The following is a 22,836-nucleotide window of genomic DNA, read 5'->3' as shown; positions in this document are numbered from 1 at the left end:
TATGCCATAATGTACTAGCATGCACAGCATATTAGTACATTATGGCAGACTTACCTGTCATATGGTGTCCTCCAGCACAGCACTGGGACCGATCCGGTGGGCCCCTGGTGCTTCCATCTTCGCCCGGTCTTCCTTCCAGTTCCTGTGCCTTTGGCCACTTGATAGGCCAGGCCACGATGATGTAACCTAACCTTGGCACGGATCGGGGGCCGATTAGGGCCATAAATGTTCACTGAACTGCGCATGTACACACGATCAGAATTTCCGACAACGGATTTTGTTGTCGGAAAATTTTATAGCCTTCTCTCAAACTTTGTGTGTCGGAAATTCCGATGGAAAATGTGTGATGGAGCCTACACACGGTCGGAATTTCCGTCAACAAGGTCCTATCACACATTTTCCGTCGGAAAATCTGACCGTGTGTACGGGGCATAAGAATTAAATCTGGTGACATGCTAAATCAATTGGATCAAACAAAGGGTTAAATCAGACCTCCTCACCAGCTGTCAAGTGCCCTCTGACAAGCGGTGCAACACGTATCGCTCTTCAGAGGACACCGCATGTCTAAACGAGTCCTAACAAATCAATTAAAACCCAACAGCGGTTCTAATCCTTTCCCACTAGGCATCGTTCATCCCAGGAAGACTGAGGACATCTAGTGGCAGAAAGAATTTACTGCAGGTGCCACGCCAGCAAAGAGGAGTATTGCAGCTTTTTGTTATTTTAAAGTGTCGGGACACCAATTTATTTTTTTGCCTGGTGCATTAAAAAGCTTCCTATTTTGCTGACCTATTACATAATTCCTATTGTGTTTGCTCAATTATTCTGCCATTATAGGGTTTTCTTCAGTTTCTCGGTGCTCCTAACGCTCGCCCTGAGACTCACCAGCTCAGGCGGAGAGGTGATTCCCATGTCTCTGGCTCTGGTGTCCGGATGGTGGTATGTTTTGTACTTCGCTCGAGGGTTTGAGATGTTGGGACCCTTCACTATCATGGTTCGCAAGGTAAGCACCCCCTTCAAAAGTTATCATGGGTGAGTGGGACTTTAATGGTAACTTGCTAGGGAAAAAATAGCAAATAAAAAAAATATAGCGTATGCCAGGGCTAGACTCCTCCGCTTCTAGTTGTTGACCTGGAATTGATCATTGCCTATAGAAAAGGGGCACTGACATGTTTAAAGTGGAACTTTACCTATAACAACTTTTATAAAAAATAATGTTCATTAGCAAGCAACATACAATCCACAATATTGAAAAATGTGCTGTAAATTGTCTTCAGCATTGCTCCTGTTTCTTCTTGCTGGAGGCTGCCATTTTGCTGAAGCCCAGAGCCCCTGAACAGCAGTAAATCATAAGGCAGAATTAAACCCATTGATTTGACGGGTTTCATGCGCCCCCCATGCCCCAAAGCACCCCCCATGTTGAGGGCATGCGGCCTGGTACGGTGGGGGGGGCCGCCAGCGAAGTCGCCCGTCATGGAGGCGACTTGAAGTCGCCTCGTAATTTGCCGAAGTCGTGCCAAAGTCGCGCTGAAGCCGCGTTGAAGTCGCGGTACAAAGTCGCGTTAAAGTCATGTTGCCCATGTGTGAACCGACCCTTATTGCAATGATTAAAATCATACATTGTACATCAATATATATTCTCTAGGCATAGACCGTACAAAAAAAAGAAACCCCCAAAGAGGTTCTCCCCCCAATGAGTTCAAGTACAGCAATCCTGTTACTCTTGTATATTGAAGCTGTCCGATGCGTTTTGACTATCACTTTTCATCAGGGGTAAATGTAAGCCTAAAGTCTCAAAATATAAATACAGTGCCTTGAAAAAGTATTCATACCCCCTTGACATTTTCCACATTTTGTCATACTACATCCAAAACATAAATGTTTTTTATTGGGATTTTATGTGATAGACCAACACAAAGTGACACATAAATTGTGAAGTGGAAGGAAAATGATAAATGGTTTTCAAAATGTTTTAAAAATAAATATCTGAAAACTGTAGTATTGCAAAAAGAATGGCGGCAACTCATTTGCTTCTTCTTAAATCTTTATTGAGCACAGACAGCAGTGCGACATCAAAACGCCAACATGTTTCGGCAAAAGCCTTCCCCATAGCATCAATGAAAAGTGTGGCGTACATTTGTATTCGGCCCCCTTTACTCAGGTACCCCGAACTAAAATCTATTGGAACCAATCGCCTTCAGAGGTCACCTAATTGGTAAATAGAGTCCATCTGTGTGTAATTGAATCTGAATATAAATACAGCTGTTCTGTGAAGCCCTCAGAGGTTTGTTAGAGAACCTTTGTGACCACAGCTGTACCCAAATAAAATTGATGTCTTTTTTTTCCCCACATAGAGATTTCTTTTGGTGATATTTGATCACTGCTGCGTTTTTATGTGTTAGAAACAAAAAACGACCGTCAATTTACAAAAAATAAATATAAATATATATATATATATATATATATATATATATATATATTATATATATTTTTTTAATTTCTGCTATAAAATATATCCAATAAAAAATGAAAAAAAATGAATTTCTTTATTAATGTAGGCCAAAATGTATCCTCACAAGGGGCTTATACCAGGGCCCCCACAGGGGCACAGACTGGGGCCCCTCACAGGGACGCTGATCCAGGAGGCCCAGAAGCCACGGCCCAATAGGTACATAAAAACGCGGCCCAGTAGGCTGCAAAAGCCGCTGCCCGCAAGTGCGGTGGGCCGCAAAGCCGCGGCCTAAATTTTCGGCCGCCAGCCGCAAAGCCGCGGCCTGAATTTTCGGCCGCGAGTGCGGTGGGCCGCAAAGCCGCGGCCCCCCAGCTGGTAGGCCGCAAAGCCGTGGCCTAATTTAAGGCAACCACTCACCTCCCAGGCCCAACCCTAGATGCCCCCCCAGTAACAACCCAAAGGTGGAAAAGGGAAACCATTTCCCAAAGCCCGTAGGCCGGGAGCCTGGCCCTCACTCGGGATGGGGGGGTGGAAGGGGGGTGGAGGAGAACCCCGGAGGGACCAACCACCCCAGGGAGTACCCATGCCCCACACCACCCGGGGAAGGAGAGGAGGGGACCCCTTACTTACCTCTCCAGCGGAAAGCACGGGTAACGCTCCCAGTCAGATCATCCTCGCCACCGAAGTGGGGGGGCTGTCGGCCATGAGGAATGCTGCGACACAGGCCGAGACCCGGTCGTATGCGACCTCGCGAGACGTTTAACTCGCAGGGCCAGCCCCTGTCCAGTGGGGCTGGCCCTGCGAGCCGACCTGGCATGTAGATGTGGTCTGCGCGTGCTCGCTGGCCAGACTGGGGTGACCACTGGATCAAGCGTTCAGCCCGTCACCCAGCCCGGGAGTTGATTGTAGATCTCAGCGGAAAAAATCCAGGAAAAAGAGAAAATAACAAACAACAAAAAAATTCCCAGGACTAGAGATCCCAGCATGGAACTAGGTCCTTACTCCTGACTAGGCAGAAAAAGAATGAATACCTATAGCAGGGAGGGGGTTATATACTGACGGAGGACAGCCCATGGGCATAGCCAGGGGTTGTTTTTTTTTTTTTTGTTCTGCCTAGTCCTATTCCTGCGGAGATGATATAACCCTACCATTCTGAATAAAGAAGGCTGTGTCTGTCAATGAACGAATGTTTTTTTTTTTTTTTTTTCCATGCAGTGGGGCTGTTCCTGCAATGCATGGCTTAACTGCTCACTTTGTCTAGTGGTGAACACCTATACTCAATTTATCCTGCGCTCCTCCAGAAAACTGCACTCCCCCACATCTGGCAGTGGACTGTTCCTGATGTCTTCACGTCCAGGGCTGGTCTATGGGCGTGATGACGTCAGGAACAGTCCACCGCAGAAGACCGCTGGACAGCAGGGGGCAGGAGTGATTTTTATCTACTTTTTTTTTGTGATTATATTGTCAGGACGCAAAAAATCCCCCATTTCCCTGTATTTCTCTAAACGGGAGATTTGAGGACACTCCTGAGTATATCTTGGCTCTGCGAACCCTTAGACAAAAATGAGAAGTTAACCGCCCACTGTATATATAAGTCATTATTTTGACGTGCCCGCCGCTTTCCGGGCATTTCCCCGCCCACCGGAGCCATCGGTAAAGGAGAATATGGCCCCCACTCAACTCTATGCCCTTGGAGGACACGAGCATTGTCAGACAACAGCCCCTAAACGGCCCATTTTTTTTTAGGTAAATGTAAAATGACATTTTTACATTTTTTTTTGCTTTTAAGTGTAAATGTGAGATGTGAGGTCTTTTTGACCCCAGATCTTGCAATAAAGAGGCCCTGTCCTGCTTATTTCTATTACAAGGAATGTTTACAATAGGAATAGGAAAAAAAAAAGTGATGAAAAAAATTGTTTTTAAAGGGACAGTGTAAAAATAAAAAATAAAGTGTGCTATCCCTCTGCACTTTTTAGGTACCGTAGTTTGTCGCCATTCCACGAGCGTGCGCAATTGTAAAGCATGACATATTAGGTATCAATTTACTCAGTGTAACATAACCTTTCACATTATACAAAAAAATTGGGCTAACTTTACTGTTTTCTTATTTTTTAATAAAAAAGTGTATTTTTTCCCCCCAGAAATTGTGTTTGTAAGCAAATACGGTGTAACATGAAGTATTGCAACGATCTCCATTTTATTTTCTAGGGTCTCTGCTAAAAAAATATATATATATATATATATATATATATATATATATATATATATATATATATATATATATATGTTTGGGGGTTCTAAGTAATTTTCTAGCTAAAAATACTGATTTTAACTTGTAAACAACAAATGTCAGAAATAGGCTTGGTCCCTGATTGGTTAATGTTGGTTTTGAAGGACACCTTTACTATTTTCAGTTTTAGATAGCGAAGTGAAAATAATTAGATCTTCTGAGGTTTTTTACCATTCTCTGTGTCCCCTTTGAAGAAATTCACCCATGCTGTGAACATGGCCATGTGCCAAAACGCGTAACCTTACTTTTTTAAGTCACTGATATGCCATGAATAAAGTCTTCTAAAGGATTTTGGAGTTGCCGCCTCTTTCCATTCATTTCATATTGTATTCAGTGGACGGAGAACACTTTGGAGCCAGAGCACCCATATATGGATTCCACTACTTAATCCAGGGTGTGTTCTCTTGTGAGAGTGCTGCTACTCGCTTTTTCTGCTTGATAAAACTCACCCTTACCATGTATCACACAGACTTTTGTCACCTGCACAGGAAGTGAAGGGAAATCCAACAGCCATTATGGAATAGCAGTAGAGTGGGTATGTCATGTATCTGTATGAGGAGCCTGAGGTGACGAGGGTGGCCCATCACACAATTCCTGGCTGAGCACCTCTGAACATTGGGATAGGGGCTGCAAGGACAATGGAAGGGTGCCAGTGCCAGGAAGCTGGAACTGAAGACTTGAACATCAGAGCTCTGGTATCAAAAAGAAAGGCACCTAATCATGAGCAGGATCAAGGTGTGAGGACCGCTTTGCGACATACTGGCAGCAATATGCAGAATCTGTAGGCAAAATCTTGGATGGAAGGCAACAAAGATAGGCAGCAAACATAGGCAAGAGTAATCCAGAAGCAGGTCTATAACAGGGTCAGACAGGTTCAGGATAAAAAATTACAGGAACTCAAGCTGAAAGACCATTCATCAATGGTCTCATGCTGGGCCCAATTTTGAATAGTCCACTAGACACCAGTATCTGCAGTGGACATGCCTGTGGTGAGCGCACTACTGCACGTTTATTTTTGTGTATGAGCCTTACAGTTGACAAGGCCCTTTTGATGGCTGCCATGAAGGAGCACTTCCTGTATCAGGGTCACACGGCCACACTGCGCAGCCGCTCACTCCCACTCTACCTAGCATCCAGAAGCACAATACAGCTTTAGCCTGGTAGGAGACAATACACAGCCACATCGCAGGTGAATTGCTCGGCATAGCTCAGCAATAACTTGGATACCCACCCATAGATCTTTGGCTGCAATACCGGAACCAACCACCGGGGTTCCAAGACCACCACCAACAACTAACAGACAGCCCTACATCTATACACCATCCCTACGGTGCTGAGAGTGCTGAGATATGGAAGGAAAACCCCTACTGCGAAAGAGAATTCGCCCGCAACACTATACCACCTATGTAGTGTTACACTACCCATCGAGCTTCCTCTATCTATTTTTATACATTTAAATATAGACTAGATTTGGCTCTGTAAGGCTCTGATGAAGAGGAAAATCCTCGAAGCGCGTTAGTCAGTCATTCGAGTATCCCTTGCGTGGATAATATCACATATCAATCTACCATGTGTCTAACATTGCTTTTATTCATGTGTACAAATACGTAGTATCTCCTTGTATACACCCATTTTGTTTATAATAAACTCTTTGTTTCAATGATTCATGCAACAGGCCACAAGCCTTTCTTTTCCTTCTTTGCTTCTAAAACTGCCCTGTATTTGGCTACATCCATTTTCCCATAAACTCTGACCAGCTTCCCCGTCCCTGCTGAAGAAAAGCATCCCCACAACATGATGCTGCCACCACCATGTTTCATGGTGGGGGTGGTGTGTTTAGCATGATGTGCAGTGTTAATTTTCTGCCACACATAGCATTTTGCATTTGGGCCAAAAAGTTCAATTTTGGTTTCATCTCACCAGAGGACCTTCTTCCACATGTTTGCTGTGTCCCCCACATGGATTCTCACAAACTGCAAACAGGACTTCTTATGACTTTCTTTTAACAATGACTTTCTTCTTGCCACTCTTCCATAAAGGCCAGATTTGTGGAGTGTACGACTAATAGTTGTCCTGTGGACAGATTCTCCCACCTGAGCTGTAGATCTCTGCAGCTCCTCCAGAGTTACCATGGGCCTCTTGGCTGCTTCTCTGATTAATGCTCTCCTTGTCCTTCCTGTCAGTTTAGGTGGACGGCCATGTCTTGGTAGGTTTGCAGTTGTGCCATACTCTTTCCATTTTCAGATGATGGATTGAACTGTCCTCTGTTAGATGTTCAAAGTTTGGGATATTTTTTTAGAACCTAACCCTGCTTTAAACTTCTCCACAACTTTATCCCTGACCCGTCTGGTGTGTTCCTTTGCCTTCATGATGCTGTTTATTCACTAAGGTTCTCTAACAAACCACTGAGGGCTTCACAGAACAGTTGTATTTATACTGAGATTAAATTACACACAGGTGGACTCTGTTTACTAATTAGGTGACTTCTGAAGGCAATTGGTTCCGCTAGATTTTAGTTAGGGGCAGGGTGGATTTGATTTAAATCACTAGTAAAAATGCTTAATTTAAATCAACTCTGTTTAAATCATAATTTTTAAAGAGCAACTGTCATCTCTTTTCCGCAGCAGCTCCTCCTCTGACCCGCTGTTGACTCACCGATAGTCCCATTCACTGTAATGGGACGGCTGGTAATGCGGCAGTGACACAACAAGGTGAGGGACGTGGCAGTAGCAGGTGAGTGGATGCCCACTAACAGGCACTGCCAAGATGGATCTGAAACGACAGGTGCTCTTTAATGTAAGGACTTATTCTTGCTGGTAATTAAAATCTTTAATATTTGCAAACAAAATGAAGGTTTCCTATTTAGAATAATAACCTGTCAGGTTAGTAAAACAGTGATATCCAAACCAATTCAATCATACAGTTTGTAGTGTATATTGATTTGCAAAACCATGGGATAAAGGAATATCCCTGAACTTTGTTTTATCTCATGGTTACTGTGAAATTGTGTGAATGCATCAATGCAGTGCATGTTATCTCAACTTGCAGAGCTTGGATTAATAGAATGAGTTTACCAAAAATGTAAGTATTGCAGAATATACAACCTCATGCTACATAACTAAGCTCCATTTCATGCTGAATAAACTAAGTTAAGTTTTTCACAGAGCAGCCAAGATCCTCCTCTTCTCGGGTCCCTTTCCAGTGCTCCTTGCTCCTCCCTCCCGTCAAGTGCCCCCAATGCAAGCAGCTTGCCATTGGGGCACCCGAGCCGAGCCGCTTCTCTGTGTGTCCATTCACGCACGGAGCTGCGGCTTGGCCCCACCCCCTCCATCTCATGATTAGTTTACTGGTTGTGATTGACAGCAGCGGAAGCCAATAGCCAATCAGGAGTGTGTGCCCTGAGAGGCAATGCTCTTGTGGACATCACTGGATCGAGAGGGGGCTCATGTAAGTATTAGGGAGGGCTGGGTGGGGGCTACTGCACACAGAAGGTTTTTTTACCTGTAAAAAACCTTGTGCCTTTAAAAGTACTTTAAAGCGAAGGTCTGCCCACCCTTGCAAAAATTAAAAGCCAGCAGCTACAAATACTGTACCTGCTGACTTTTAATAATCGGACACTTACCTGTCCTGGAGGCCAGCGATGTCGACACTGCAGCTGATTTTTCCATCAGCTGTTGGGTGCTGCCATCTCCATTACCAGTAAGGGAACCCGGCAGTGAAGCATTACAGCTTCACGCCGGGTCCCTACTGCTCATGCACGAGGCACCGCTGCACTCTCCTCCTGGCCTGGCAGCAGGGGAAGGAGGAGGGAGGAGGAGGGAGCCGAGCTGCTGACGTAATGTGCCGCGTCTCCCGGAAACCGGGGATAGGGTACAGGTATCCGCCCCCACCTCCAAAGGGTGCCAAATGTGGCACCGGAGGGGGGGAGGAGACAAATGAGCGTAAGTTCCACTTTTGGGTGGATCTCCCCTTTAATTGAAGAAGCTGAAGTTAGATGGCGATTGGCTTCCATGCAGAGCTGCAACAGATTTTGCAATCTCCAGGTTTAAAAAATCAACTTCTTTTGCCTGGTACACACGATCGAATGATCGTCTATTTTTTTCACATGCTAGTCTCATATCGAAAATAAAAGAGGTTACCAAAGTTTTGAAAATTCTCATATGACAGAATAAACATTTGGAAGTCATGTTGTATTGTATTTGTATTGTATTTTCGGATGACAACTGTACTGCTTAAACGAAACTCGTACGAGAAAAATTTTCGTGTTTGTCCCATCGGATAATTTTGCATGAATTGTTGTGATCAGCTCTCGAAAGTAGAGTTGCCACCTCATCCCTTTAAACCCGAACACCTTTGAATTACTCAGGTTCTGGGGCTAATTAAATGCAGATAAGGCACCAAGTGAGTTTAACTACCACTTTAATCAGCCACAGAACCTGTGTAATTCATATGTGTTCGGGTTTAAAGGGATGAGGTGGCAACCATACTCGAAAGCTCTGTACTAACGATCATATTATCACTCGATCGATTTTCTGATCGTGTGTACGGGCCTTATGTGTCTTTTTTTCATTTTACCAGTTGTTTCTGTAATGGAGAAACCTAACAAGTGTATTTTATTTTTTTCAGATCATATTTGGTGACCTCCTGAGATTCTGCTGGCTCATGCTGGTGGTCATTATCGGCTTCGGCACAGGTGTTAAATTTGGTCCACAAATCCTGACTTAAAGGGATCCTGTCAAGCTAAAAAAAGATTCAAATGAAAGGTCCCTGTAATAAAACCTTATCTTCGTTCCAGCATTGCAGCCTCCACAAGGCCTGTTTTACACAGGCTTCAGCTTGTATAAAAGCAATGTGAACAGCAAGCTTTGACAAAGCACCAGAGCTTTCAGCATGCTTTGTTGAAGCTTTTAAAGTACCATTCGACTCCCGTTTGTAAATGTTGAACACAGAACCAAATAACAGTGTTGATTGCCACTTTAAACAAGCTGCTAGCAGACTTCAGCAGGATTTTAACAAGCTTCAAGAAGTTCTGAAGCCTGCTAGCAGCTTGTTTAAAGTGGCAATCAAAACTCCTATTTGGTTCTGTGTTCAACACTTACAAACTGGAGCTGAATGGTACTTTAACCACCTCATTACCGAGCACTTTCACCTCCTTCCTGCCCAGGCCAATTTTCAGCTTTCAGCGCTGTCGCAATTTGAATGACAATTGCGCGGACATGCTACACTGTACCCATAATACTTTTTTCCCCCACAAATAGAGCTTTCTTTTGGTGGTATCTGATCATCTCTGGGTTTTTTTATTTTTTGCTAAACAAATTAAAAAAGACCAAAAAAATGTTTTTCTTAGTTTTTTTTGTTATAACATTTTGTAAATAAGTAAGTTTTCTCCTTCACTGATGAGCACTAATAGCAAGCTCTGATAGGCGGCAATAATGGGCACTGATAGGTGGCACGAATGGGCACTGATAGGCGGCACTGATGGGCACTGATAGGTCGCACTGATGGGCACTAATAGGTGTCACTGATAGGCAGCACTGATGAGGAGGCACTAACAGGTGTTACTGATGAACACTAATTGCCATTTGTGATGGGCACTGATTGGCATCCGTGGTGGGCACCTTTAATGGGGGCTGTGCTGATAATCAATGCGCTGATCATCAATGCAATGACCACCCCCCTCAAGAGAGCCGCTGAGCGGCTCTCTTCTAATCAAGCCCTGTCAGTGCTAACTGAGGAAACCTGATTACCGGCACTGCCTGGTTACTGTTGTGATCAGCTGTAATTGGTCACAGCTGATCACATGGTAAAGCACCTAAATCATAGGCTCTTTACTGAGATCGGAGATGCGTCTTGTCAGAGCGACACACCGCACCACCAATCTCCGCTCCGCGCGCCCGAGCGGCTTATTCTGCTGGATGTCATATGATGCCCAGGCAGGATAACTGATCCTCCGCTCGGCTGTCATTCTGCTATAGACCGAGTGGGATGTGGTTAAAAGCTTGCTGAAAGCTCTGTAAATGCTTTGTCAAAGCTTGCTGTTCACACTGCTCTTACACAAGTTGCAGCCCGTATGAAACAGGCCTTAGAATCTTTGGCATCCTACACTCTTGGGGGTGTCAGACACCTGTGTCCATCATGGTTCCATACTCCAACCCCTACATCACTACAGGACACAGCACTCATAGTGGTCGAGTGATGGAACCACAGCAATAGGTTGAGGACACCAGTATCCGACACTCCTGGGAATTTTGAATGCCAAAGAGTCCTACTGAGGGTGCAGCAGTGGAACAGAGGAGAGGTGGGACACAAAAAGCCTGAGAGGAGAATATACTACTGCTTTTACGAAGGGGACTTATTTATTACAGGTATTTTATTTATACAGCATTGACAAGTTATGCAATGCTGTATATACTGAAATTCACATCAGTCCCTGCCATCAGAGAGCTTACAATCTAAGGTCCCTATCCTCACAAAAGTGAGTACACCCCTCACATTTTTGTAAATATTTTATTATATCTTTTCATGTGACAACACTTAAGTTACAATGTAAAGTAGTGAGTGTTCAGCTTGTATAACAGTGTAAATTTGCTGTCCTCTCAAAATAACTCAACACGCAGCCATTAATGTCTAAACCGCTGGCAACAAAAGGGAGTACACCCCTAAGTGAGTACACCCCAAATTGGGCCCAATTAGCCATTTTCCCTCCCCGGGCTCATGTGACTCGCTAGTGTTACAAGGTCTCAGGTGTGAATGGGGAGCAGGTGTGTTAAATTTGGTGTTATCGCTCTCACTCTCTCATACTGGTCACTTGAAGTTCAACATGGCACCTCATTGCAAAGAACTCTCTGAGGATCTGAAAAAATTAAATGTTGCTCTACATAAAGAAGACCTAGGCTATAAGAAGATTGCCAAGACCCTGAAACTGAGCTGCAGCACAGTGACCAAAACTATCCAGCGGTTTACCGGGACAGGTTCCACTCAGATCAGGCCTTGCCATGGTCGACCAAAGAAGTTTAGTGCACGTGTTCAGCGTCATATCCAGAGGAAGTCTTTGGGAAATAGACATATGAGTTTTGCCAGCATTCAAGGGGTGGGGGGTCAGCCTGTCATTGTTCAGACCATACGCCACACACTGCATCAAATTGGTCTGCATGGCTGTCATCCCAGAAGGAAGCCTCTTCTAAAGATGATGCACAAAAAAGCCCGCAAAGTTTGCTGAAGACAAGCAGACTAAGGACATGGATTACTGGAACCATGTCCTGTGGTCTGATGAGACCAAGATAAACTTATTTGGTTCAGATGATGTCCAGCGTGTGTGGCAGCAACCAGATGAGGAGTACAAAGACAAGTGTGTCTTGCCTATAGTCAAGGAAGCCATGAATGCCAACATGTACTGTGACATACTGAAGCAAAGCATGATCCCCTCTCTTTGGAGAATGGGCCTGCAAGGCAGTATTCCAACATTATAACAACCCCAAACACAAGACGACCACACTCCAAGACGACCACTGCCTTGCTAAAGAAGCTGAGGGTAAAGGTGATGGACTGGCCAAGCATGTCTCCAGACCTAAACCCTATTGAGCATCTGTGGGGCATCCTCAAATGGAAGGTGGAGCGTAAGGTCTCTAACATCCACCAGCTCCGTGATGTCGAGCTCTGGTTAACTCCATGCCCAAGAGGGTTAAGGCAGTGCTGGAAAATAATGGTGGCCGCACAAAATATTGACACTTTGGGCCCAATTTTGACATTTTCACTTAGGGGTGTACTCACTTTTGTTGCCAGCGGTTTAGACATTAATGGCTGTGTGTTGAGTTATTTTGAGGGGACAGCAAATTTACACTGTTATACAAGCTGTACACTCACTACTTTACATTGTAGCAAAGTGTCATTTCTTTGGTTTTGTCACATGAAAAGATATAATAAAATATTTATAAAAATGTGAGGATGTACTCACTTTTGTGAGATAATCTACATACTGGGGCCAATCTGGAAAGGAGCCAACTAACCTACCAACATATCTTTGGAGTGTGGGAGGAAACCAACGCAGGCACATGGAGAACATGCAAACTCCATGCAAATAGTGTCCTGACTGGGATTCAAACTGAGGACCTTAGCTTAGCAAGACAAAATTGCTAACGACCAAGCCAAAACTTTCAGCAGAATCTTTATTTAACCTGACAGCATCATTTTAAAGACAACTTGTCCAGGGAAATTAATATAGAAGTTGCAATTGCTGACTTTTTTTAAAAGGTGTCAGCTCCAGGGCAGATATCCTTGCCCTTGTTTTTCTAGCTAGCAAGTAACTGAGCTGAGACAACCATCCTTGCTCTTATCCTGATTTTGTATGTATAGTGGTTTCCATCCCAAAACAAGCATGCAGCTAAAGAAATGCCAAGATGTGATATGGTCATCCTTGTTTCTGGTCTGTGACCAGCTAATAGTGAAGGAATAATGACAGCCCCAGAGCTTGCATCCTCAAAAACAAGCACTGGCAACTTGTAGAATTCTGTCCTGCCCGGTTCCTTTTAAAGGGCTTCACAATATCACTCCCAGAATATGATCTCTCCTAACAGTACTTGTCTTGCATCCTTGGAAGTTTGGTGTAGAGTGGAAGGGGAGGATGTTGAGGTGGGGGGGGGGTAGTTTAAAGGTGGGGGGCAGCATTGTGCAGTGGCAATAATACACTCAGTCCCAGTGCAATGAAAGAACTTGTATTGAAATAATGCAGAGACAGGTTACAAATAACAGTGTGAAAGCAGCCTAACTGGGAACACTCACAGTTCCAACAGTGTATAGAGCAGAATTCAACCGAACTGACGCCTGTAGAGAGGGGTAGAATGAGGCCGGGCCGTCTTGTGCCCAAGCAGCCAGATGTCCCGAGAATTTGTGTTCCCTTGCTTTCCCTCCGCATCAGAAACTTTTCCCTGCAGCTAGCTCTGTCCAAACCAGGTGGGGTACCTGTCCTTAATCTACCACAAAATGCACAGCAAATCTGGGAGCCAGGGCCTTAAATAGGCTCTGCCTGACCCAAGATGGCTTCTACAGTCACGTGGGGGTGGCAGCATCCAATGGGATAGCTTCCCCAGTGAGTCAGGAAACCATAGAGGAACCATGTTCCTCCTGGCTTCCTCTCCAACTGCAGCACCTCTGCAGAAGAGCACCACCTGCAGTGGAGAAAGTAGACTTCACCTGCCTAGAATTTGGCTGAGTAAGACAGACACAACAGTTTGCAAAGGGGGCATCAAAATAATGGGGTGCAGCTTTGGTATAAGGGAGGGCACTTTAAAGTGGGTGGCAAGGGGGGTGGGAAGGTTAGGTTCATGGATGGTAGATAGCAATGATATGACTGTGATGATGCAGGTGGGAGATGGGTTTGCAGTCCAGAAAGGTATTACTGGTGGAGTAGGCTGTTAGTAGAGGACATATGTAGTAGATCCATCTGAGGATTGAGGATGAGGCGGGGGGATCTATAGAATAGCTGGGGCAGTGCATGTGTTTTGGAGGAAAGAGAAAATGTGGAGCAGTTTTTTGGGCAGGTGCCATCATGAGGGAAGGAAGGGTTCACCCTAGAAGGTGCTGGAAGTGCTCTTTTTTAAGGCAAAGGAGCAGCAGGAGGACATCTATGGAGGGAAGGATGGTTTGCCAAAAAGAGCTCTAAGTTTGGGGGTTGTATGGGACTCACAATATATCTTGTATTATTCCATTAACAATCTTAATCTTGTTTCCATTATAGCATTGTACATAGCATTCCAGACGGAGGATCCAAGTCAGTTGGGGGTGTTTTACAGCTATCCTATGTCACTCTACAGCACGTACCAGCTCTTCATCAACGTCATCAACTCACCGGCCAACTACGCTGTAGACCTACCAGTCATGTATGGTGTGATATATTTCCCCTTCACCTTAATCTCCAACGTCATGATGCTAAACCTATTAATTGCCATGATGGGGGATACCCATTGGAGGTTGGCGCAGGAGCGAGATGAGCTGTGGAGGGCCCAGGTCAGTTGAAAATAAGGCATTATGGTATTTTCCAAGAAAGCACCAAGAGCTGATTCATGCATTATACATATAACAGGTGCACATAATATTTCAGGAAAGTGCGTTTGCATTGAGTGCGGAAATTTCTAAAAATAGAAAAACTAAAAAGAATTTGTAAAACGTGTTATTTCTTAGTCCTGACTATAATAAAGAAAATGTGTAAAAACCCACTATGCATTAAACCTTTTGCTGCTACTGCCACTGCTGAACCAATTGTGGTGGGGGCATATAAACAACAAACACCTGGCTGTAAGTTTGTTTACATTTTTTCTCCTGGCTAGCACCTAGGTACAGCCTAGGAATGTGTCATTTCTTTTCCCCTTGCCATGTGTCTCAGGCTTACTTGGCCCTTTTGGGTGCCCGGGACCTCTATGGCAGGTGTCAGGATAGAGAGGCAGGAGATTAGTGAACATCTGTTCACTGATCTCCCCTGGGTAGTATGAACCTGGAAGCGCTCAGCTCTGAGCACTTTCTGGTTCAAAGCTATCAAACCCTAGCTGCTCTTTCCCAGGAAGAAGCTGAGTATAGTTTGTGCTGAATCAGCTTCAACACAGTGCAGAAGTGATATTAGAAGTATAATAGAGCACTGGTGTCTACATAAAGTGAACCTGTTGCCTGCTCTGTGCTTTTATGTGAGAGGCTTGTCAGCACCCTTATAATAGCAATAAAGTTTAGTTAAAAAAGAAAAAAAGTCAAAAAATGAAAGCTTTTATTAAGTTTTGTAGCCCCTTTACTAACTAGTATATTCATTTCTACCATACAGCTTGCTGCAACCACAGTGATGTTGGAAAGTAAACTTCCTCAGTACTTTATACCTCGCCTTGGTGTTTGTGGATCAGAATACGGGCTTGGGAACCGCTGGTATTTTAGGTATTATACATTTTTATTTCATTTTGCATATCTTGTTTTGATTTTTTTTTTGTAATGCCTGCAGCTATCAGATGTTAAAGTGAACCTTGCACTAAAATCACCACAATAAAGTGGTTGTAAACTCTGCTTTGTTATTGTTACCTACAAGTAAGCCTATAAAAAAACTTACCTGTAGGTAAAATGAATATCTCTTAAATGTGCACCGTTTAGGAGATATTCACCCTGCATGCAGCCGCTGACATCAGCGGCGCATGCGCTCTGAAGGTCTGGCACACCAAGGGCTCTTGCGCACATGCGAAGAGTGACATCATTGTGCAAGAATACAACGCGGTGCACTGCTGTACAGTAACGTGATTCTGTGGCTACATACAGTGCTAAAAGCTGCTGCATGTGTTAGTGAATAGCTGGGGCTGGCTTGGTCCAAGTGAAATATTTAAAGTTCACTAAACCTGGAGTTAGATTGTAAAGCAAATCTGTTGCTTGCCTTCTAGGAGCAAAGGAAACGTTTGCTGTGGTGATGGGCTATAGTTGAGTATAGCAGTGTTTAAAGGGTTATTTGAGAATTTTGTAGTGTAGTAACATGTGCCTCTTCCAGTTCAACTCTGCAAATTTAAACAATTATACAATCCTGCGCTACTGTTTGGAGAAATATATATATTAGCTAAAGCTGCTGCTAGGCACCAAACTGACTCTATCCCTTATAAGGGTAGTCAGTAATCATAGGTAAACAAAATTTTTCCAGTGTCCCTTATTGTTGAGTGTTTTTAAACCATGCTTCTTAAATTAATTTCATGGACTATAATACACCTCCTTCAGCTGCTCCCAAATGGTGCTCACACCCAACAAAATGTGTACTCACCGAAACTTTGTGACCCTTTTATGTTAATAAGTGGGTCAACACCAGCTCTTTTTAATTCTTCTCCTTCCAGACACTTTTACGGTCACTCCTCTCCTCCATATCTTTAAATCAGCTGTGAATCCTCCTTTCTTTAGTCCTCCGTGAATAAAGAAGGAATAAAGAAAGGAGGATTTACAACTAAAAAGAGAGGAATGACCAGAAAATGGCTGGAAGGAAAAGAACTAAAGAGAGCTGGTGTAGACTAGGAATGAGCTTCGAGTTCAAGTCGAACTCATGTTCGACTTGAACATTGGCTGTTCGCCAGTTCGCTGAACAGCAAACAATTTGGGGTTTTCGAAAGACGCGGAACACCCTTTAAAAGTCTATGGGAGAAATCAAAAGTGCTAATTTTAAAGGCTTATATGCATGATATAAATCCATACCAGACCCTTATCCGAGCACGCAACCTGGCAGGCCGCAGGAAAAGAGGGGGGGACAAGAGAGCGCCCCCCCCCCCCCCCGAACCATACCAGGCCACATGCCCTCAACATTGGGAGGGTGCTTTGGGGTCCCCAATTTGTCATCAGACACTGACGACAGCGACGATTCTGCGATTGAGCAAATTTCAATGTTTTTGATTTGATTACATTATTGAAAAAAATGTATTATTATTATATTATTATTTTTTATATTATTTATAGTTACAGTATTTATTATATTATCATTTATGATTTCGTGTTTCAAACTTTATCATACCCAGGATGTCTACTAGACTCTTGTTTGGACAGATTTAAGTGAGTTATTCCTAAGACTTACAGGCCTACAATATAAAACGCCAAATTTTCATACAAAACATTGTACCGCGTTGACATTTAAAAATCTGACATAGTCATACCGCCAGAGAGGTTAAATGAGCATGATTGTGTATTTGTGAATGTTGTAGCATAACAAAATATAAAAAGTGTTATTATATGAACTTTACTGATTTTTGAAGTATTCACTTTATTCACATTTGATGGTCACTATTGGTACAATTTACCCTAGTAGAGTGTGTAATGTATAGCACTTTTAGGGAATAAGGAAGGCACCTTGCTACTTTAGTGCAGTACTTCTTTCTATACTTACCAACACTTCAAATTAGCATTTCATGAAAGAAAATATAGAGGTGACTTGTCTATGAGAACCCTTTGAACAACTGAAGATGAAATTGCTATACTTAACAGTATGGGACTCCATCTTTTGGTCTCCTATAAGCTCTCTGCACTATTCCTTTAATAGTCATGTAGTATTGATTCCTCAATTTATCTGGTGCAATATCTTGAAATAGGTATTTACACTGAACTGCCACAAGCTAGCTGTAAGCTACAATAAGTCTTGCAGCTAAATTGTGTGCTCTGTAGGCCAACCATTCTCAACCAGGGTTCTGTGGAGCCCTAGGGTTCCTTCAGAGGTTGCTAAGGGTTGGGTTGGGCTGTGGCTGATTGACCTCCCATCAGGGCTGGACTGGGATAAAAATTTGGCCCTGGACTTCATCCAGACCGGCCCACTTTATTTGTGAAAACAAGCACAAAAACAGTATATAAACTTTACGCAATTGTGCAAAAAAACATAAGTAGCATAACATAAGGAGTCCTCACTAACCTCTTTTACTATTTCACTTATTCTCCTCTGTATTTTTCTCATCTTTCTCACATCACTGTGTGAAGTTGAGGGCCAACCAAGAAAGCCATTACTTTGACAGGCTGTCACTGAAACCAGCCCACTGAGCCATCGGCCCACCGGGAAACTCCCTGTAGTCCCGATGGCCAGTACAGGCCTGCCTCCCATCCGATAGTACCTGCATATAGGAACAGGGCTACTTGGCATAACCAGCAGCATGACCCAATGATCTTTTTAAGCTGTCTGTAAGGGTGGCATTCTGATCACTACTGTAAGGGACATTCCTCTTGCTTTTTGTAAGGGTTTCCTAGGAACTAAAAATGTTAAGGGTCCCTCTAGGGTAAAAACGGTTGAGAAAGCCTGCTGTAGGCTTATTGACAGCAGAAGAAAATACCTGGCTGGGCTTACAGGAGGTAAGCTCAGGGTTGGTGTCAAGGCTGTGGTGATGCTGCCTAGAAGTCCAAAGACAAGAAAGTATTGGTGCATTATCACCTAGTCTACAGAAAGATGCCCCCGCCCTCTCCTTGCTACCACAATGGGGTTTATTTACTAAAGGCAAATAAACTGTGCACTTTGTAAGTGCAGGTGCACTCTGCAAGGACATTTGCTCCAGAGCTTAAAAAATGAGATGAGACTTCACTCTACAAAAGACTTCCCAATCTCATGCAAGGAAAATAAAAAAACTTAATTTTTGCTTGCACATGGTTGGATGATGGAAGTCAGCAGAACTTCCCCTCATTTACTAAGCTCTAGAGCAACTGCACTTGCACGGTGCACTTTCTACTTGCCTTTAGTAATTAAACTCCAGGGCCGGCGCTACCCATAGGCAAGGTAGGCGCCGGCCTAGAGTGCATATCAGTCGGGGGTGCCCCTAGGGGGTAAAGGCATACCTCCCAACACCCTGCTGTTCCAGCACTTGGCTCCATTGGTGCGGGGGACACCAGCGGGGCTTTTTTTTCAGCTGGCGGCGGTGCTGCACATTTCTCCCTGCCTCTTTGCAGCTCCCTGTCAGTGCTTAGCACTGGTGACTCCGCCTCCCCCCACCAGCACTCTGTGGCCCAGGGGCAGACTGACCAATCGGGTGCTGCCCTGGGTGAGCATTGAGAGTGAGATGGCAGCAGGTGCGGAGAGCAGGACAGCACCCAGCTCCAGGAGCCAGCAGGGACAAAGACGAGCGAGGGTGGCCAGGACCGGTTGCCCTGGAGGAAGAAGAGCTCTGAAGACCTCCCCATGACCGATGGACAGGCATACCCTGGGGCCAAGAATGAGGACAAGCAAGAGCGCAGGCAACCAGGGACAGCTGCATCTGACAGTAAGGCCCCTTTCACACTTGTGCAACTTGGGACTGCAAAGTGTCATGAGAAGTTGTACCCCATGATTTCCAATGAACACCATTCATATCTGTGTGACTTCAAGTCGCACCGACTTTAAAGTATCCCCTGTACTACTTTGGTCTGACTTTGATGCGAGTTGAGGTCTGTAGACCTCAAGTTTACACAGGCATTCCCTGAAATTGCGGCAAAATCGGGTGACTTTCTAGTCGTGGCAGTGTGAAAAGGGGCCTAAATCGATCCTCTGCAGAAGCAGCTCCGTGACCTCCTGTCCTCACCCAGCTATGAGAACAGGGCCTGCCCACTGCCGGCATGGAAGGGATTGTGTCCCACACACACCTTCCCACAGACAGGGACTGCAGACTGGGCTCCACCTCTCTCCCCTCCCCCTCTTCTTCTTTCCCCCCTCTCCCCTCCTCCTCCTCTTCTTTTCCCCCCTCCCCTCCACCTCCTCCTTTTCCTCCCCCCTCTCCTTTCCTCCCACCCTGCAATCAGTACATAGCGCCCCCTGCAACCCTGCACTCAGCACGTAGCGCCCCCTGCAACCCTGCACTCAGCACGTAGCGCACCCCACAACCCTGCACTCAGTATGTAGCGCACCCCACAACCCTGCACTCAGCATGTAGTGCACCCCACAACCCTGCACTCAGCACGTAGCGCACCCCACAACCCTGCACTCAGTATGTAGCGCACCTTGCAACCCTGCACTCAGTACGTAACACACCTTGCACTCAGCACATAGCGCACCCTGCAACCCTGCACTCAGCATGTAGTGCACCCCGCAACCCTGCACTCAGTACGTAGCACATCCCGCAACCCTGCACTCAGTACGTAACCCATCCTGCACTCAGCATGTAGCGCACCCTGCAACCCTGCACTCAGTACGTAGTGCACCCCGCAACCCTGCACTCAATACATAGTGCACCCTGCAACCCTGCACTCAGTACGTAGCGCACCCCACAGCCCTGAACACAGTACGTAGCGCACCCCACAACCCTGCACTCAGTACCGTAGCGCACCCCGTAACCCTGCACTCAGTACGTAGCGCACCCCGCAACCCTGCACTCAGTACGTAGCGCACCCCGCAACCCTGCACTCTTTATATAGTAAACAAAACGCAGACCCCTGCATTCTGTGTATTACACACTCCTGACCCCCTGCCACCTCCACCATATACATGGGCAGGGCAAAGGGGGTGGCAAAATGAGGTTTCGCCTAGGGTGTCAAAAATCCTTGCACCAGTTCTGATCAACCCCATAGAACCTCCATGTTAGTAGATCTCAAGAGTAGGAGTTTTATTTTACAATTCCTTTTGAGAGGTAAAACATTTGATTCATATGTATTTCTACTGTATCTAGCCACCCTGATATTTGCTTTTTCTTTTAGTGTGCAGAACTCCCAGGAAGAACAGGATTTGGAGGCCCTGCCTATACAGGGAGGTGTATCATCAGAAGCTGAAGCTATCAAGAATAATTCTAACACAAGTGGCAACAAGAATAGTGGCGAGGATCAAAGTGCCCAACCAATGAGGAGATCCAGTCGGGGCTGGCAGATCCTCCGCAAAGCCACCATCGATCATTTACAAGGCACTTCTACCCTCCCCAGAGACTCAGAGCCAGAAGTCTACTACATTTAGTGTATCTAAGTTCAATGTAACCAGATGCAGTTGACGATGCATGCCTTGCATACATTGCATATCAGACAGCACCTTTCAATGGAAAAAATGCACTAGAATGCACGTGGCCTTTTTCCTGTGCAGGGTGCCGGTTTGAGCACACGCTGCTGAAATGGATTTTCTTATTTCCAAGCATTTGGCCCTCAAGTGCCTTTCCGGGAATACTAAACACCCTTTCTGGGACACTACCATGCAGGAACACAGAAGGTTCCAAACATTTAGGAAGGAGAAGGTTATCCCTGGGAAAACTATTTTATTTTTTAGGTTGGCTTTTGAACTTACGTCATGCGAACCTGCCAACTTTTCAAATAGAAAAGAAGGTCACTTTGGGATTGATTTACTAAGGGAAAATAGACTGTGCACTTCTGAAAGTGCAGTTGCCCCAGATCTTAGTAAATGAGGTAAAGCTTCACTTTTCAAAGAGCAGCCAATCACGTGCAAGGAAAATAAAATAAACACAGCATTTTTGCTTGCACATGATTGGATGATGGAAACCAGCAGAACTCTCCCTCATTTCCTAAGCTCTGGAGCAACTGTACATTCAAAAGTGCACAGTTAATTTAACTTTAATAAAATAACCCTTTTGTATCAGTGGAGGACTGGGAACATTTGGCCAGGGGGGCAAGTACAACCAACTGGCCATTTCATGGTAGAGGTGGCTGCATAAAGTGCAACATAAAAGGGGGGGGGGGTTATTTACTAAAACTAAAGAGTGCAGCATCTGGTGCAACTCTGCAAAGAAACAGTGTATATTGGAGTCCCACTATATGTCAATGATCATCATTACTAGTATAGATAAATAAATAAAAAAAAAATTCCAGTATATATACCATTATTTGTAGAGTCTAACTTTAACACACACCAACCAATATACACATGGCCTAAATTTATGAAGTATTTTAAATAAATTTATGAAGAAATTCGATTTTTTTTTATTGACTATGTTGTATAGCTGGAAGTAAAACATATTGTTTTTTTTTTCTTACATACAGCGCTGTTATACTGTATATACTCGAGTATAAGCCAAGATTTTCAGCACTTTTTTTTGTGCTGAAAGTGCCCCACTCGGCTTATACTTGAGTCAAGCACTTTAAAGCAGCAGAGAATGATATTTTCCGAACCGACTTTGGGGCCCCGTATCTCGGGGCCACTTGGTGCTAGGAACCCCAAATTTGGTGTGCAAACCCAGTGGAACTAGCACACATTTCCAATCCGGGAAGACACTAAAATTTAAAGATGAAAGATATCCATATGTTTTCCACAGTACAGCCCCAGACTCTAAGACAAGGGGGGCGAGTATCTTGCTTTCTGGGACGGTTCCATGGTTCTACGCCGACCAGATGAGTGATCCGGAAGGACGCTACCTTTTTCTTAAAGGCGACTTAGCTGGCCGTCGAGTTACTTTGGCGTCCATCTATTTACCGAACCAGGCACAGTTGAGTTGTCTTAATGCAATTCTTAATAATCTACAGGTTTTTATGGAGGGTGGACTGATACTGGGTGGAGATTTGAATGTGGCCCTTGATCCTTTACTGGACGTTTCTAAATCCGCTACACATCTATCTTATCAATATCTTAGATGAATAAAAAAAGCTATACAATCTATGCGACTTGTAGATGTTTGGAGAGTCCAGCATCCAGCCGAACGTGACTACACTTTCTATTCGGCGCCACACAATA

The 22,836-nt window shown here is 44.6% G+C and overlaps 1 protein-coding gene across 1 annotated transcript in view; it reads left to right on the top strand.

Moving 5' to 3' along the window:
• LOC141105841 (transient receptor potential cation channel subfamily V member 6-like) overlaps window positions 1-22,078 on the top strand; it is a 76,131-nt gene extending 54,053 nt beyond the window's left edge. The window contains exons 12-16 of the mRNA XM_073595972.1: window positions 838-1,003; window positions 9,369-9,435; window positions 14,476-14,744; window positions 15,547-15,653; window positions 20,868-22,078. Coding sequence (XP_073452073.1) covers window positions 838-1,003; window positions 9,369-9,435; window positions 14,476-14,744; window positions 15,547-15,653; window positions 20,868-21,117 — 859 coding nt within the window. The 3' untranslated portion in view covers window positions 21,118-22,078. The remainder of the gene's footprint in view (window positions 1-837; window positions 1,004-9,368; window positions 9,436-14,475; window positions 14,745-15,546; window positions 15,654-20,867) is intronic.
• Window positions 22,079-22,836: the final 758 nt, after the last annotated feature.

This window comes from Aquarana catesbeiana, linkage group LG08 (assembly GCF_042186555.1).
Source record: "Aquarana catesbeiana isolate 2022-GZ linkage group LG08, ASM4218655v1, whole genome shotgun sequence".
In the NCBI taxonomy this organism is placed as follows: Eukaryota; Metazoa; Chordata; class Amphibia; order Anura; family Ranidae; genus Aquarana; species Aquarana catesbeiana.
This window is presented reverse-complemented; position numbering and strand designations above follow the sequence as displayed.